This window comes from Hemitrygon akajei, chromosome 4, assembly GCF_048418815.1.
Source record: "Hemitrygon akajei chromosome 4, sHemAka1.3, whole genome shotgun sequence".
Taxonomy (NCBI): domain Eukaryota; kingdom Metazoa; phylum Chordata; class Chondrichthyes; order Myliobatiformes; family Dasyatidae; genus Hemitrygon; species Hemitrygon akajei.
In genome coordinates this window covers 165,118,758-165,137,200 of record NC_133127.1, presented here as the reverse complement: position 1 = coordinate 165,137,200, position 18,443 = coordinate 165,118,758, and the positions used below count along the sequence as shown (strand labels likewise).

At 38.6% G+C, this 18,443-nt stretch overlaps 1 protein-coding gene across 7 annotated transcripts in view; it reads left to right on the top strand.

Moving 5' to 3' along the window:
• The window catches only part of stard13b (StAR related lipid transfer domain containing 13b), a 426,906-nt gene extending 409,761 nt beyond the window's left edge, over positions 1-17,145 (top strand). For all 7 annotated transcript variants that reach the window (XM_073043870.1, XM_073043873.1, XM_073043872.1 and 4 more), the window contains 6 exons: positions 445-655; positions 2,415-2,529; positions 3,751-3,972; positions 7,349-7,566; positions 9,983-10,159; positions 15,558-17,145. In XM_073043870.1, the coding sequence (XP_072899971.1) occupies positions 445-655; positions 2,415-2,529; positions 3,751-3,972; positions 7,349-7,566; positions 9,983-10,159; positions 15,558-15,675 (1,061 nt within the window). In that variant the 3' untranslated portion in view covers positions 15,676-17,145. The remainder of the gene's footprint in view (positions 1-444; positions 656-2,414; positions 2,530-3,750; positions 3,973-7,348; positions 7,567-9,982; positions 10,160-15,557) is intronic.
• The last annotated feature ends 1,298 nt before the right edge of the window (positions 17,146-18,443 follow it).

Here is an 18,443-nt window from a genome sequence, read left to right as displayed (position 1 = left end):
CTGAAGTGTGTTAATTTTTACTGAGAGTTGCTCAAGTGGTCACTTCTCTTGAACAGTGTGGTGAAATTTTACATCATTATCTCTGCCTCCACCCACTGAATGCCAGTCAGCAAACCCCTTTGTACTACTTCATCCTGATCTTCCAAAACTGAAGAATGTACTATCACGTAATATCAGATACTAATTACAAAGGCTTTTTATTAGTGCATCGGGGAGATAACAGACTTGCAGCCATTGTAGAGGTAGCAGGGGATTTGTAAATAATCAAACTCTGGCTGCAAAACCTGTCCAACAATTTAATGTAATCGCTTCATGAACTCCAGACTTAGCAAGATTGAGGCAATCCATTAATCTCTGTGCTTTTATAAGTGTGCTGTAACGTAGGTGGTAATTTCATATTTTTAAGTGTTCTCTATCAATGACCTTTGGCCTCTTGATTTACAGACGTACCCAAAGAGCAACGTTTGCAGGCAGTGCAGGCAGCCAGCATGCTGATGTCAGATGAAAATCGTGAGGTCCTGCAAACACTGCTTTGTTTCCTTAGTGACGTGACTTCCGTAACAGAAAATCAAATGACTGCCATGAACCTTGCTGTCTGTCTTGCACCTTCCCTCTTCCACCTGAACCTGATTAAGAAAGGATCCTCCTCACCAAGGTAGACCTCTTGCATCCTAGATTAGATATAACAAGCACAATGGAATTTAGGCATTCTGATCCCTCTGGTGTGCTGTGCTAAATACAGCATTTGAAAGAGGGTCTGGGTATTTTTTCATGCAGTGCAGTATTTTTTGCAAACTACACAGAGCATTTACCACAGGTAGCTATTAAGATAGAAATGATCAAAAATCTGATCAGGTCCTTTTGTTCAGGAATCATGGGGCCTCTAACCCTGGCCTGTGTTTTTCATATCCATGATAAGTGTGACGTGGAGGTCACCAGGCACTGTGCAGTAATGTAAAATGAGATGCAATGATGTTTTGGTGCCACTTGTAAATAATTCATTAAGCACGCATTGCTTGCATGCACATAGAAGCAGGCCGACAATTAAAGCTTGTTTCAGCATTATTTGGCAGCAAAATCTAACACACAGATTTTCTGGCAGGTAAACTTAGAGTAGTTGCTCTCACACCCAATGTTCTCTGAACTTTTGCCTATTTCCACCATTCATAGACCTCCACCAATTGTATATTAATCTTCAATGCCTGTGTTTGTACTTCCGTGACTTGTGATAGGAACCTCTCTGTATTGACAGTGCTAGTAAAGGAAAGGCCTTTGTGCCCATCTGTGATGTGCTGGTGGTTGCAAGAGGCCGTGTGGTTAATTATTTAATTTAAACAAGCTTGTACCGTGCCCTGTGCTGACTCAATTTTGATTATGCTACATGTATACGTGCTTACTTTTCAAACAAGAAAACAAAAAATCTGAGCTAATTAGGACGTGGTGTTGCACAATGTACAGGTAATGTATCTGTGGCTATAATTCTAAAGTAAACCAAGCTAATTACACAACTGTGCTCTCTGTAATGTTATTTCTCCATGTTTTTAAAATTTTCAATTTTTCTTCAAAGAGCATGATCATTTCAATCTTAATAGTTACCTGTGGCAAAGTATTCATTTTCCAGAAATGAATTGCCTGAAGCTCCTATTATTTCTCAGTATCCCCTTACTGTTACACACTTGTGAATTGAAAGTTCCAAATCCAAACTCTCAACTCGTTTTCTGTTTAAAGTCGTGAACATTAGTAAAATGATTGACTTGAGCAATTGAATCATAATGTATACTGTGGATCTCTTAATTTCCAAAAGTCATTAATACATGAAAGAAAATTAATTAAAAACAAAGCCTGAAACAGCTGTTGCTTTATTTCTTGATGTTCTGCATTGATTAAAATGATTGCATGTTCAATATCTATGTATATGGAAATATCAAATGTAAAACTACAAATTTATATAGAGGCATGCATCAAACTATTATAAGGAAATGTTCTGGAATTTCATACAATTAGCATTCGGAGATTGGAGCTACATTTCATGCCAACCTAATTTTCTTGGGAAGCTTTGCCCATTTTTAAAAATTCCTTTGACGAGCAAATAAGCAGGTTAGAGGAAAATGTTTATCAGAGTAAATTAACATAATCTAATGGAGCTAATAGCCTTGAGTTGGGATCTTGTTAATTTATTTTATGGCCTGGGATATAAAATAGCATTGTCATCTTCATGCCTTGAACAAAATTTAAGACCTAACACATTCTCCACAATTTGCTAATGAGTATGTCTTAGTAGGGGCTGTCTGGGTTACTTATCAAATGAAAAGCAGAAACCTCATAATGGGAAACAATATTTTAAGTGTTATTTCTGTCTAATTTTTTCAGTTTATCATTGATTGATAGCAAATTTTTCTCTCTAATTGCAATAGGGTAATGCATCGCAAGTATGCAACAGGAAAACCGGATCAGAAAGATTTGAATGAAAACTTGGCAGCGACTCAGGGGTTGGCGCAGATGATCACAGACTGCAACAAAATTTTCCAGGTGAGTCAGAGTTAGTGTACCTAAAATGAGGAATTTTAAATGTGTGACAGTTTAGGGAATATATTTTGATAATTGGATCATTGCATGACCTTCAATATTCACACAAAAGTGATGAAGTATAACATAGCGCAAGTATTCGTAATACTTTAATTGGTTGATCTCAGCCAATGGACTTGAGCTGTCTGAGGCAGTGACAATGCAATGGATTTTAAATGCCTATTGGCAAGATCTTGCAAGTAAGAAAACTGGAAAAGATTATAGTGTATAGAATTAGAGGAAATTTTTAGAAACAGGTAGAAATGTAGATTTTTTTTGTCATCTGGAAGAGAGCAGAGGGGCTAGGGTATCATTATCACAGAGCTCATCAGAGCCTCTCCTTCCTTAGGAGGCAAAAAAAATTGCATGTCCCCATTGACCCTCACCAATTTTAATTGATGCACCATAAAAAGCATCCTATTAGGATGCATCTCGGCTTGGTAAGGCAACAACTCTGTCTGTGATGGTGGGAAACTGCAGAGAGTTGTGGATACAGTAAAGCACCAGCATCCCATCCACCCCAGACGTTCTTTCCCCTTCTACCAGTAGAAGATACAAAAGCCTGAAAGCACATACCAGACTCAGGGACAGGTTTTATCCCTCTGTTGTAAGATTATTGAATTGTTCCCTAGCATGATAAGATGGGCTCTTGACCGCACAATCTATCTTGTTCTGAACTTTATGAAGTCTAAGGGCTGTGACCTCCTGAAACGTCGACTCTACTTTATTTCCACAGATGCTGCCTGGCCTGCTGAGTTCCCCCAGCATTTTGGTGTTGCAGATTTTCTCTTGTTTATGAACTTGCACCTTATTGTCTGTCTATGCTGCACATTCCCTGTGGCTGTTACACTATTCTGCAAAGTGCTATTGTTTTAAATTTTACTGTACTAAACTGGCAATGAATTGATCTGTGTAATATGCAAGACAATTTTTTTTACTATACTTCAGTACATGTGACAACAATAAATCAATTTTCCAGTAGACAAATAATTGAATGTTATTTTTTGGATTCAATAAGCAACTGGGAAGGTGAATGCTGTATCTGCAAGATGATGTGATTACAAGGATGTCCTTACTCCCTGGTTTAAGAATAATGAGAGCTCATCTCATTTATACAACCTTTGACAGTGAATCTACTGTGAGTGAAAATCATTTTTATCCAGTTATCTATCTTTTTTGGATTAGATTCCTCAAGATATGATGACACAATCACGAAACTCCTACATTGAAGCTGATGCCCATCCTTTGACTCTCGAGGAGCTTGGGAAGCAACTAGAAGATGAGGGAGCAAACTATCAGACGTACCTGGAGAATCTCATCCAGAACCTTCAGAAAGAAGCCAGAGAGAAGTTTAAGGGCTGGGTTTCATGTCCGTGCCCTGATAACATTGAACTTGCTTATAAAAAGGTATATTTGTGCGTACACTCTTCAAGTGAACTGAAGTATGTTTGCTATTGAATAAAGGCTTTTATATATCATTTAATGATCTGTATAATTCAGTTTGGACCATGTTGCTGAAATATTCATCAGTAATTATTCATTTATATCTTTTCTTTCTATTGTGTTTTTCACTGCCAATAAGAGTGATACCTTATATTAGTTCAAAAAATTAGAGATGTGAAATTGCTGTTATCAATAGAAGTGAATTGTTTTTGGAGGCAGAACACAGGGTTAATGGCATGACTGTTGGAATTGCAGAACAGAGAGATCATGTGGTTCATGTCCACAGATACCTCAAAGTTTCTGTGCAAATTGGCAGGATAGTTAAGAAGGTCAATGCTGTGTTGGCCTTCATTAGTCAGGGGATCAAGTTCCAGGGCCATCAAGTTGCAGCTCTATAAAACCCGAGTTAGACCACACTTGGAATTGTGTGGTTATCTCCTCATGGGAAGGATGTGGAAGCATCAGAGAGGGGTGCAGAGGAGAATTACCAGGATGCTGCCCGGATTAAAGAACATGTCCTATGAGGATAGGTTGATTGAGCTCTTTAGATCGAAGGAGGATGAGAAATGACTGGATAGAGGTATACAGAATCATACAATGCTTAGATTGAGTGGATCTCCAGAGACTATTTCCCAGGGCAGAAATGGCTAATACAAGTGGGTATCATTTTTAGTTGACTGGAGGAAAGTATAAAGAGGATGTCAGAGGCATGTTCTTTACACAGAGAATGGCGAGTGCATTGACTGGTAGTGGTGGTGGTAGAGGCAGATACATTAGGGAACACTTTTATTTAGGCACATGGATGATAGAAAAATGGAGGTAGGAAGGAAGGGTTAGATTAATGTTAGAGTAGGTTAGAAGGTCAGAACAACATTGTGGGCTGAAGGGCCTGTACTATAGTGTTCCATGCTCTAAGAGATAATTGCAGGATTCTCACTTCCTGTGCAGTTAGCTTTGTATTTTCCAATTACTCCAGTGATTCTCTAGTGAATTAGACACAACCTCTCAAGGTGAATAAGACCCCATTGACTGATGGACTCCTTCATGGGTTATTGAGAGAAGGAAGTGACATGATTGCTGGGACCTTGACAGATATCTTTGTGTCCTCTTTAGCCACAGGTGAAATCCCAGGCAATTGGAGAAATAGCCTTTGCTGTTCCTCTGTTTAAGAGGTACAATTGAGAGAAATAAGGAAACTATAGGCTGGTGAGCCTTACATCAGTGGCACAGAAATTATTGAAGAGGATTCTTAGGGGAAGGATTTATCTGCTTCTAGAAAAGCAGTGACTCATTTGGAAAAGGCAGCATAGCTTTATGTGGATGAGGTCATATCTGACAAACTTAATTGGGGCCTCTGCTGTTTTTAATATACTGTATATCAATGATTTAAATGTAAAATATGGGTGGCTAATTAGTGAGCTTGCAAATGATATAACATGTACAGAGTTGTGGTAGTGAGAAAGGTTGTCAAAGAATATAGACCAGTTGGAAATGAGGGCAGAGAAATGGCATGTGGAATTTAATGTGGAGAACTGTGGGATGTTCCACATTGGAAGGTCAAATGTAAAAGAAAAGTAACTGGTAGGACCCTTAGGAGCATTGATGTGCAGTGGGATTTTGGGGTGCAAGTGCATGGCTCCCTAAAAGTGGCAACGCAATTAAATAAGGTGATATAGAGGACATATGGCATATTTGCCTTCATTGGTCAAGATCCTGAATATATAAGCATGTAAGTCATATTGCAGCTTTATCAGACTTTGGTTAGGCTACATTTGGCATGTTACATGTCATTCTGGGCACTGCGTTACAGGAAGAATGTGGTGTCTTTGAAGAGGGTGTGGAAATGGCAACATTCTGGTGAACCTTGTTTAGAGTATTAGCTATAAGGAAAGATTGGACAAATTTAGGTTGTTTGGTCTAGAGTGTTGGAGGCTGAAGCAAACTGATAGAAGTATATAAAATTAAGAAGGGCATAGACAGGTTATCCTTTTCCCAGGGTGGAAAAGTCATATGCTAGGGCACCCAGCATTAAGGTATCAGGGCAATAGTTTAAAGGAGATATGCAAGGCTTGATTTCTTACACAGATAGTAGTTGGTTTAAGAAGCATTTAAAGGTAATAGAAGGATACAGCCTTTGTGCCAGCAAATGGGGTTTGTTGTCTTGGCATGGTCGCCACAGACATTGTGAACTGAAGCAGCTGTTCCTGTACTGTTCTATGTTCTGCAAGGAGGACTGGTGATGGAGTAGTGGGGAAACCAACTCTGTGAGGAGGAGAGAGTACTGAAGTAAATTTGCACCTCATGGATTTTCTAAAAGTCTATTTGGAGGAAAAGAAACATGTGATTAGTTTACATATAACTTCATTAGTCATGGGCAATCATTGGTAAAGGAAAGGCAAGAAGATGGGTACAAAATAACTTATAAAGTGGGGAGATGCTAAATAAGCAAACACTTAAGAATATCCTTAGAACTTGTAAAGGCCTACCTAACGTGCTGGAAATCCACAACAAATCAGCATTTTAGTAGAGGATAGGAGTAATATTTTAGGTACAGACACTTCTTCATTTTGCATGCTGTGCTGCTGCTGCTTAGTGTCTCCAAGGCGAGGTATGCATTTTCATGGCATGATGAGTAGGCTGTTACTTTGTGGTATACATGTTGAAATAACATTGACAAATTTGGTTGCAAAAGCTTCCTCGTGATAGTACAAAGCTGATTAATTCTTCAACAGTTTTTATGAAAAGGAGAAACAGAAAATGAAGGTCACTTATCATCTGTAGTTTTTTGCAAGTGACTCCAGTACCACTGGAAGTGTTATGACCCTTTCACTTTGCAGAACTTTACTGATGTTTTTATTTCCAACAATGTTTGCATTTCTGCTGTTAGGCCTGAACTGTTTTAGAATTTGTGTAATATTGAGATACAAAGGATTTAAATGTTCATTGTAGAGACAGTTGTAAGGAAGTGAAAAATCTCTAATCATAGTATTTCTGTAGAAACATTAGTTAAGACTTCAGATGAAGCCAAATATTGGCTGTGACTCTGGATAGCTCGTCAGCTTTTCTCCGAACAGTGCCATAGATTGTTTAGAGTTTCTTGTGACAATTCAATGTTTAGCCCAAATAAGGCATCACTACTTTAATGCACAACCAAGAGTTGGCCTGAATTTTGAGTCAAAGACTCTGGTGTTTTTCTTGGCACAAGTTCTCTGACTTGGAATGAAAGGTATTAACAACTAAATTAGTAAAAGACAACTCAGATTATACATTGGAATAGATCGTTCTCTCCCCACCCCCATATGCATTTAATTAAGGCTTAATGCTCTTCCTTTTGATGTAGGTTGGTGATGGTCACCCACTCCGTCTGTGGAAGGTGTCCATTGAAGTGGAGGCTCCACCTGCTGTAGTGCTAAATCGGGTACTACGAGAGCGACACCTGTGGGATGATGATCTTCTCCAGTGGAAAATCATAGAAGCGCTAGATAAGCAGACAGAAGTCTTCCAATATGTCTTGAACAGCATGGCTCCTCACCCTAGCAGAGACTTTGTCATTCTGAGGTGAGATTTTAATTTAAGTGCACCGTGTGCTGGAAGTTGGTTCCAGAAGATGAGTTATTTATCACTTATCTATCACCGTTGTTTAAATACCTCAGACTGGGTTCCTCAATCTATCTTCATTCCAAATATTTATGAACTGATGTGACATTTTTCAGTGGCATTCTCATCATTATCTATTCCACAACTATCACTGATATCTGATTTAAACTAATTTTTTGGCTTCCTAAAGTTTGACTCCCTATGAATAACTAAAATATATTTCTAGGAGCTCTACTTTGCTTTCCTTTGGAAAATTACTTTAAGTAGATAGACATTCTATAGGTGTATATTGATGTAATACTTAGTTGTTGAATTTTTCCAATACACCAAGTTATAACCCTAAAGATTCAGTGGTCTTGGAAAGGATTTCTTTAATGGGTGTGTTGGTATGATTAAGTGTGCATAGATTTATATGAAGCATTTACTGACATTTTGGAGTAAGGGACCAATATGTCCATAAAGATTCTTTGGAAAGGCTTCCTATGTCAATGTAACGTGGCTGTCTGGCTCTACCTGTGTGACATCCCACAACTGTGATGCAGTCAAGCAACTCTGAGGTTATTGAGCAGCTGATCAGAAGGAAACATTCACATTAGTTGAAAAACAAGAAGTAAAGATAACTTTTTAAGGGATTTCTAAAACTGAAGTGAAGGTTAAGGCTTAGACGTAGATTAGGCTGTTAACCATCTGATTTTAGATTCTGAGGAATAGAACTTCACTTTTTCTAGGCTAGAAGGTTATTTAGCACAGTAATTATGTCTCAGAATGGCATGCAAGCTCAATTATACTTCATTCAACAAGGCTTTTGCACCTGAATGACTTTACTGAATGAAGACAAACAAAGATGTTTGGGTGAACATTTGAGCCATCCAAAATTATATATTGTTTGTTGAGTGTGCAGATGTATTCTGTGGAGGAATGGGCAGCAATTTCCAATATTGGTGTTCATTTATGCATGTATGGATGGCAGTAGTTGTAAAGACATGGATCACTGAAATTTCCACTGCCTTCCAGCTTCAAACTTCAGCCAGTAATGGAGAAAACTCACATCTTCACCGGAGAAGTGTCATGACGACAACAGGTTCTGGAGCCAAACGTTTAAAAAAAAGTTTCAATAATTAAGATGCCACAGTTGTAGATCAAATCAACTGTATTTTCTGCCTTCAGCTACAAAAATATATGTGTCTTAAAGTGATGGAATGTCTACTTCCATCTACTTTTTGAAAGCTTTAAGGGACAAGAATTTTAGTGAAAATTATACTGGATTCAGCTGAGTTTTGTTGCAAAATGTTTGAGTTGGTGACAAAAAATAATCCAATGATGCACACTGCTTGTGGAAAAACAAGAAGTGCACCATCACTAGTTAGCTGTGGTTGAAGTCAATTTCACACACATCTGTAACAAGCCATCAGCAGTCAACAAGAGTTGTCCATAACAGTAAAATACTGAGGCATACAACATTATTTAAGAGCACAGTCATAATTTTAACTAGACTACAAGCCAAATCTTACACTTTAACTAACTTTGCACATCTGAGCAGTTATTGAAACGAAGCTTATGATGACGCCCTTAAATTGCATAAGATTTATTTTCAATTTAATGGAGAAGATTTGTTCCTCTATGACCATCATGGGATGTAATCATTGCAATGAAGGTCTTTGCATAATTGACACTATGCTAGGAATATACCGATTTGGATTTTCCCCACTGGTAATGACTGCATTAATGACTATCACACCATTAAACTCTCACAAACTTTTGGTTTCCACATCAGTGGGGAAAACCTCTCACAAACTTTCGGTTTCCACATATTGTAAAGTTGTAGCTAGTGGTTCAGCATTTCTCCACAAGCTAGGTTGTTTATGGAATTAAAAGAAGATGACCTCAATTGACTTGAACCTGACATCTTTTTTTACACAGATCTTGCTAAAAAAATTTCTTGAAATGTTTAGATTTTTGCATAAAGTTTGTTTTCAAATGGCTTATTAACTCATTATTACTGCTTTGTAAGCGTTCTGTCCCTAAATAACACTAACTTTATCTATATGGATTGTAATTCACTTAGTTATTCCACTATATAAGAAATATTAACACTAACATTTAAAAATTGTTACTTATAGAAATGCTTGTATAGCTTTCTTTAAAAATACTTGGTTAATATTTTACTATGAAGTAAATCTGTGATTTTGTGTCCTTTCTCATTTGTTATCAGTTCTTAATCTTAGGATAATTTAGTTAAAATCAGAGGGAAAATCCAAACTGTAGAAATTGATAAGTGTTTGGCTTGCTGCCTTTACAGTGGTTGCCAAGACCATAATGCCTAGGCTTGTCTTTCCATTGACATTAACCTTTGCTTGTTTTACTCTGGTTCTTTCAGAACCTGGAGAACTAATTTACCTAAAGGAACATGTGCACTAGTGGCCATCTCCATTGAACACGATGAGGCAACTTTGGTGGGTGGAGTCCGTGCTTTGGTCATGGATAGCCAGTGTCTGATCGAGCCCTGTGGCTCTGGGAAATCCAGAATGACACAAATCAGCAGAGTTGACCTAAGGTAAATGAAATCTTGTACTCCTGGTAATTTTTTTGCTTATCTGTGTTTTAAACATTTGCTATATCAACAAAATGAGCAGAAAAAAAAATCTTAGGAAGAACTTTAGACCTTGAAAACCTATCAGTTTCTTTCCAGAAAAAAAGTTGAGATTTAATTATAGTTTCAGATGCTAACAGCTAAGGAGGCTGTTAAGTAATACAGCACCTAAACAGGCCTTTTGGCCCACCAGGTTCATGTGACAAGGTCCCGCATGGGAGGCTGTTCAAGAAGATTCATTTGCTTTGCATACAAGAATGAAGTAGTTAATTAAACATTGGCTTTGTGGGAGAAGCTTGAGTGGTTGTAGATGGTTGATTCTCTGGAGGCCCATGGCTAGTGGACTGGTGCTGTGTTCGTTGTAGTTTATCATCTAGGTCGATGATCTGGATGATAATGTGGTAAATTGGATCAGCAAATTTGCAGGTGACCCCAAGATTCAGGGTGTAGTGGTCAGTGTGGAAGGCTATCAAAGCTTGGAGTGAGATCTGAACCAGCTGGAAAAATGCCTTAAAATGGCAGATAGAATTTATTGCAGACAGGTGTGAGGCATGGCACTCTGGGAGGACAAACCAGGGTAGAATTTACACAGTGAATGGTAGGGCACTGAGCAGTGCAGTAGAACAGAGGGATCTGGGAATACAGATCTTCCTTAAAAGTGGCATCACTAGTAGAATGGGTTGTAAAAAGAACTTTTGGTACATTGGCCTTGAATCAAAGTAATGATTTCAGGAGTTGGAATGTTATGTTGAAGTTGTATACAATGTAGGTTAGGCTTAACTTGGAGTATCGTGTGCAGTTCTCGTCACCTACCTGCAGGAAAGACACCAATAAAATTAAGAGTACAGAAGAAAATTTGAAAGCGTGTTGCCGGGACTTGAGGACCTGAGTTATAGGAAGGGTTGAATCGGTTAGGACTTTATTCCCTGGAGTTTAGGAGAATGAGGAGGAGCTTTGATAGAGTTTTTAAAAACTCGACGAGTATAGATATAGGGTAAATGCAAGCAGGCTTTTTCCATGAGTTAGGTGAGACTAAAACTAGAGGTCATGGGTTAAGGGTGAAAGGTGAAATGTTTAAGGGGAACCTGTGGTGGAGCTTCTTCATTCAGAGGGTGGTGAGGTGGTGCGAGTGTGGAATGAACTGCCAGCAGAACTGGTGGATCCAGAGTTTAAGAGACATTTGGGTAAGTACATGGATGGGAGTGATATGGAGGGATATAGTCAGGGTGCAAGTTGTTGGGACTAGGCAGAATTACGGCTTGGCATAGACCAGATGGTTGAAGGGCCTGTTCTGTGCTGTAATGCTCTATGACTCTATCACCATCAAGTGTACCTATTTATATGAATCCCATTTAGCAGAATTTAGCCCACAGCCTACTGTGCTTCAGCAATTCAAATGCTTATCCAGATATTTTAATGTTTTGAGACTGTCTGCCTTCACTACCACCTCAGGCAGTGTGTCCTTGAATACAGCTACCTGCTGGGTGGAGAGAAAGGTCTTCCTCAGACCCACTCTAAACCTCTTACCCCTCACTGTAAATCTCTGCCCTCTAGTCTTGAATACCTCTGACATAGGGTATACAGCGCAAAACCCCTCTCTATCTATTTCAAGTAGATGGAGCTCATCAGCCTGGGAAGGCAGTCTATCTAAGAGAGGGAAAACTCTGATCTCAAACCTCTGCTGCCTTGCCGCCATACCCACTCATGGGAAAGGCTTCGGGAGTGAACCCTGAGGACAAATCCAGAGCTGGAGTCCCTAAGGCAGTCCGACGTTGCCTTCAACCTCGTTCTGGCAACTCCTGCGATGTCACTGGTGCCAAGCTGTGGTGGCTCTTGCCCTTCCCTTCCCTTGGACATCATCAGTGTCGTGGAGAGGGGAGACTTGCTGTTTGGGCAACTGCCGGTCTTCCATACAACCTTGCCCAGGCCTGTGCCCTGGAGAGACTTTCCAGGTGCAGATCCATGGTGTCACGAAACTAATGGATGCCATCAGTCAGTCACCCTATCTGTGCGTCTCTATCAGGTGCCCTGTTTGCTTCCCCTGCTCTGAGAGGGGAAGAAAACCAACTGATCCAGTTTCTGCTTTTCATTGAAACTTCTATTCCAAGCAACATCTTGGTGAATCTCTTCTGCACCCTCTCCAGAGCAATTACATCTTTCCTAATGTGTGGAGACTTGAACTACACACACTACTCCAAATGAAGCCCAACAAAAGTGTTACTTAGCTACAACATGGCTTCTTGACACTTGTACTCAAAACATTCCACATCCTCCACCCTACCTACCTGTGCTGCAATCTGCAGGAATCTTCGGATTTGTACACCGAAGTCCCTGTGTTGCTCAATATTCCCTAAGGCACCACCTTTTATGGTATATGTACTACCCTTGTTAGATCCCCAAGATGCCTCACCACCAGCTTATGAGGATCAATTCTGCCATTGTTTTGCCTGACGTATCAGCTGCCCTCCTCATTTTCTGCAACACCACCATTGTTCTTTATGTTCAGCTTGCTAATCAAAATCCAAAGTTCAAAGTAAATTTATTGTTGAAGTATATACACGTCACCCTAACAACCTACACAACACTGAGATTTATTTCCTTGTGGGCATTCATCACAAGTACAAGGAACATGATAAAAGCAATGAAAGAATGCCCCCAACAGGACGGACAAGCAATCAATGTACAAAGGGTGACAAACTGCAAATACAAAAAGAGAGAAAAGTAATAGATGAGTAATAAGTATAGAGAACATGAGATGAATAGTCTTTGAAAGTGAGTCCAAAGGTTGTAGGAACAGTTCAGTGTTGGGGCGAGTGAAGTTATGCCCTCTGGTTCAACAGCCTGAAGGTTGAGGGGTAATAACTATTCCTGAACCTGGTGGTGTGGTTCCTGAGGCTCCTGAACCACCTTCCTGAGTGAGAAGACATCATGGCCTGGGTGGTGGCATACCTTAATGATGGATGCTGCTTTCCTGCGACAAGGCTCCCAGTAGATGCGCTCAATGGTGGGGAGGGCTTTACCTGTGATAGACTGGGCTGTATCCACTACTTTTTAATTGGTTTTTCCATTCAAGGGCTTCGGCGTTTCCATACCTGGCCGTGATGCAACCATACCTTCTTTAATCATTTAAGGGTCCCTATTGTATGGCCTTTCAGCTGTTATTTATACTCGACAAAAAGGAGCTATTCTAATTAATTTCTCTTCCTTTTTGTCCCTATTTGTAGCTTTGTAGATGAAAAGTGCTTGTACTTTTTGAATATAGTGAGGGCTTCTACCACCACTGTATTTTTAGGTAGTGGATATAGACGCCATCACTGTCGTATTTGTTAATAGGATGCGGACATCACTGACAAACCCACAGACTATTTACTGTCCATCATTGCCTTTGAACTGAGAGGGCATTTCAGAGTCAACCATAATGATGAGTCTAGCCACACAGCGTATGGACAATAGATTTTCATTCCTGAAGCTATTAGTAATCCAATAGGGTTCTAAAAACATTCTTGTACTCTTACAGTTGTTACTGAGGCTTTTTTATTTTTTCATATTTAATTGGATTGAAATTCCCTGCATTCATTGAGGCAATTATAACCTGCCTCTGCGCCATTGTCTAAGAACTCTGGCTGTAGGTCCAGTAAAGTCCGTGTTTGAACTTGTATGTAATTATTAAAAATGCTGGAAATATTGGTCAGGCAGCATCGGACGAGTGAGAAACAGTTACTTTCATCAGAAGTAGGAAAGGTTAGAAACCAAATGTTTTTAAGTTGCGAATAAGGGATAGGTGTCTGAGTGAATTTTGACCAAGAATTAAAGTGGCAAAGGACAAGCTAGTTCAGGACAAAGTAGTCCAGCCACCCAAAAGCAGAGGAGACAACATCTTCTACAATAACTCGTGTATCAAGGTAGAAAGAAATAGTGTCATAACTAATAGGATGCTGTCTCACCACACCAGAAAACTTAACAGACATTGTTTATGTGGAATTTGCACATTCTTCCTCGTAACATTGTGGATTTCCTCCAGGCTTCCTGGTTTCTGTCACCACAAATTATCCCAAGGATAGAGGTGAATTATAGAATCTGAGGAAAGTGGATGAGAATGTGAGGAGAATAAAAACTGGCATATTAATATAGAATGAGTGTGAATAGGTGGTGGTTGGTCGGTGTGCACTCGGTGGGCCAAGGGGCCTGTTTCTGTGTTTTTGATGACTTGAAATGCATTATTTCATATTTTTCAGTTGCTGTTATTTTACTTTTGGACATAAGATAAATAACTTCCTGTCACCATGCTGATGGAAAAACAGCAAAGCAATCTAACTGGCTGCTAGTTCTGAATATTATGTTGTACCTTGCTTTTCAATCTGCCTTTTGCTCTTCCATCACTTTGCAAAGTTGTCACGTTTCTTCTACATATTTCTGTTGTCTATTAAACCACGGCTCAAATCCAATGAAGGGTAATAAATGGTAACCTTGGCACATGTTCATATAGCTCGTGTGCCTTAAATGAATAACTATATTTTTAAAAAAAGCAGAAGAGAAAAATCTTGGATCATGTAACTTGAGAATTGCAATGTTTAGATCCTGCTTTGTTGTCACATTATCAGCTTTTTACCATCATATATTTCTTAGACTAATAACACAGGAGATTCTGCAAATGCTAGAAATCCAGAGCAGCTACACAGAAAATGCTGGAGGAACCCAGACTGAGCTCCCTTAGTTTGTAAACAAGAGGAAACTTCCAAAGCACCACAAGGAAAAATCTGTTAATCAACAAGTTTCAAGGCATTATTTCAGTCATGCAATTCTGCAAGTTGTCATAAACTGCACAACCTTTACCCCTCTGGTTAATGATGTTATCACAGCACAGGATTGAATTACTACTTTGTAACCATCAGCCATCTCCTGAACACAGCAATACTGCCTAAGTGAACCACAAACTGAAACCAATGGATACAGGCAGATAATGAATCATTTGATAGATCAGCAGCTCTGGTCATACACTGCATCAGAATTAACTGTGAACCTTAAATCTTTTTTCTATGTATAGAGAAATCTACACTTTATATTTCTAGAATTTTCTCTGTACCATTGAATTCCCTTCAGTGACATTTTAGAAAAAGCACAAATATTCTTCTGGTTTTAATGAGCCAAAGTCAACGTTACAATAGTTAATCTTTTTGGTTAATCCTGTGTGAAAGAAATTGTATATTGACATGAAATAGAATTTTGTAAGCTATCCTCATGGCTGTTGTAATTTCATGAAATAGCACAAAATGACTGTGTGTTTTATGCTATGTTAATGTGTTCTTGTTTTGGCTTACAGAAATCCATCTCACTGATATCTGTGTGTGTGTTTTTTTTAAAGAGGTCGGACTCCAGAATGGTACAACAAAGCCTTTGGCTATCTTTGTGCCGCAGATATTGCAAGAATTAGAAACTCATTTCAACCTATAAATGCAGAGGGACCAGAAACCAAAATCTGAAACGGAGATGCCTTTAATCGAAAAGGGTGCGTTTGTCAAAGGAAAATGGATGCCATTTTACAGGAACCAGAGATGAGAATGGATAAAGGAGCAATAAAGTGCTTCACACTAATGACCTGCTCTCTGGTAAATAGATTTGTAAAATTATCCTGTATCAAGTAGTTCTCCAGCAGAGCTCTCACTGTGCTGTATGGTTGCCATGGTGTTCCTCTGGGTTTTCTAACATTGCAATCTGCCTCTTTGTGATGTGATTCAATCTTTCCAAACTCATGAGCCCGTTGCTCAATCAATTTTATAAAGTCATGCCTCTGGAGCTGTTTGGAAAGTTATAGTTTTAACATTTTTTTTAATTTTTAATTTATCCACGTATGCTCAGTGGACTCCAAGTTTATGGTCCAGGAAATTACAGTGGGGCTTCTAAAACATCCATTAAGCTATACAAAATTTTAATCTGTGCTTTGCACAGTTTGAGGAATAAATGCTTCTGAGAAGCATTTAGATTTGTATAAATATGTGTGTATATATAAATATATAAATATGTAGATAATAAAGATATCTATGAAGAATAAGCATAAATATATATAAAACTGTATTCAGATTTTCAGCCTTAAACAATCAGTCATGATGCAGGCTAATGAGCTTATATTCCTGTCACTTGGATCCCAATATCTTGCCGCAGAATTTGCTGTGTATGTCAGATGTTTACACAGTGAAGCAATTTTCATAGTGTCCTTTGTTAAGGTCAGATTTGCCTTGACAAAGCTGCAGCTTGACTACCTGTAATGAAAATTGTTCCGAATACCAACAGAGCTGAAAATAATGTGCATGTACAGATAGAGTAGAATGTTCTACCAAGTCCCTCCCTCCTGCCAACCTGCAAATATATATTTAAAAAGTAATTATGCAGTTCAATAATTTATTGTTTACTCTGGATTAACTAAAACAAGAATCTGTGCTGGAAGCTTAAAAACTTTTCTGAGGAGAATATCATAGTGATTTTACTCTACTATTATACTGGGCATGTTTTAAAGCACATTATAATTTTCACTGTTTCCTATGCAATGTTCAAGGTGCAGTTACTCTTAAACAATTGTGAAAAAGTTGCCACGTCAGTGTCATGTACTCAATTGCAATATATCCTTCATGAATGTAGTCACTTTATATGTGCATGTGTCAAGTGATTGTACTTCCATTTGTACCTGGGCCATATTTTCAGCATAGTATTATATCACTGATTGGGATTCAGAATGACAAGGAATTTTATTTAAAGATGTAGCTATTTATACCTCATTTTTACCTCATTTGCTGGACTTTTGTTGATTGTAAATATGATTACCTAATATTTAGAGTGAGAAATTCTGATGCAGTTTAAAGAAATACGTGGTTAATGTTTTCATTATTTCTTGTACAAAATTTATTTTTCCTTTTGTCATATTATGAAATGCACTAATAAAGATTACATCATAAGTAGCTGCTTTGCATGAAGTACTTCTAGCTTTGAAATGCCTTATGGTAATTTCTTCAGATGCCCTACAGCAAAATTGTGGCCTGTCCTGTGCTATTTTCAGTATAGTTATGAATGCACCTTCGGCTGTATAAAGTGGGGTGGAAGCACCCCAAAAAAACAGTGAATGGGAGATTAAGTCAGAGGTAGGTAACTGGAACATGGCAGAAGTGAGGAGAAAGAAGTCAATCATGTGGAAGGAGATGCAAGGTGATGAGTACTGCAATATAGAGGGAAATTTGTGTAACGTTTAACAATCTTGGGACTTTTCAATCCACTCTACAATCAATGAAAGTTCTCTTGAAGTGTGATCATCGTTGTAATATAAGAAATATCACAGCCAGTTTACACACAGGGAGGCACCATAAATAATGGAATTGCTGGTCGAGGAATAAATATCGGTCAGTACACAGACAACTCTGATGTTACTCATCACATAGGACCTTGGAGTGACTCAAGCTGGCAGAATTGGCCACAGTTTAATATTTCAACCAGCAGACAATGACTCAGACTGTCTGTACTTTTTCTCAGAAATCCACTAGCCAACACTCGGCCCCATTGTGGGGCTCAAATTGTAAGCTAAATCAGCACAACAAAGTTCCAGCTTTCCATTTGAATATGTACATTTACAGAACCCATTCTCCCCTTTTAAATAGAGTTGCTATCGTTAGTAAGTTAAAGTCATTCAATGTACATCAATTCTGGTCTCAAATTAAAAAAAATATTAACCCTTCAAAAGGCTTCAAATCAAACTTGACAAAGCTCCCAGTGTCCAGTAATTTTTCTTTACATATGGTTACAATACTAAATATCCTGCCACAAGCACCATTGAAACTGAACTATGAATGTAATGGTCGCTTCAAAAATTTTTAAAATATTGTAAAGCATGATGAGCAAGCAGAAGATGATGATGAAACTATTTGGCTCATTGAGGAAAACTGTAATAGTCTCCTGTTGTTAATGGATTGATGTGCAGTACCTTAAGCATTGCTTGGTGTTACAAGAATTAAGCTACTTTAGTTCATTTGTACTATTCATCTAAATCATTGCAAGTGTGGTATTAATCAACAAGCAGAATGGGCACACTTTTCACCCCCAGTTGCACTTTAGTTGTGACTAATTTTTCAGCATCAGCTGTTTGTAATGTGACACACTGTAAGTCATTGGAAATGTTTGTCTGATGTGGGTGAGCATGGACGTTGGTAATGACAAATCTCTGACTTTGTAATACTACTGCCTGCGAGGCTGAAGTCTGCTGGGAAAT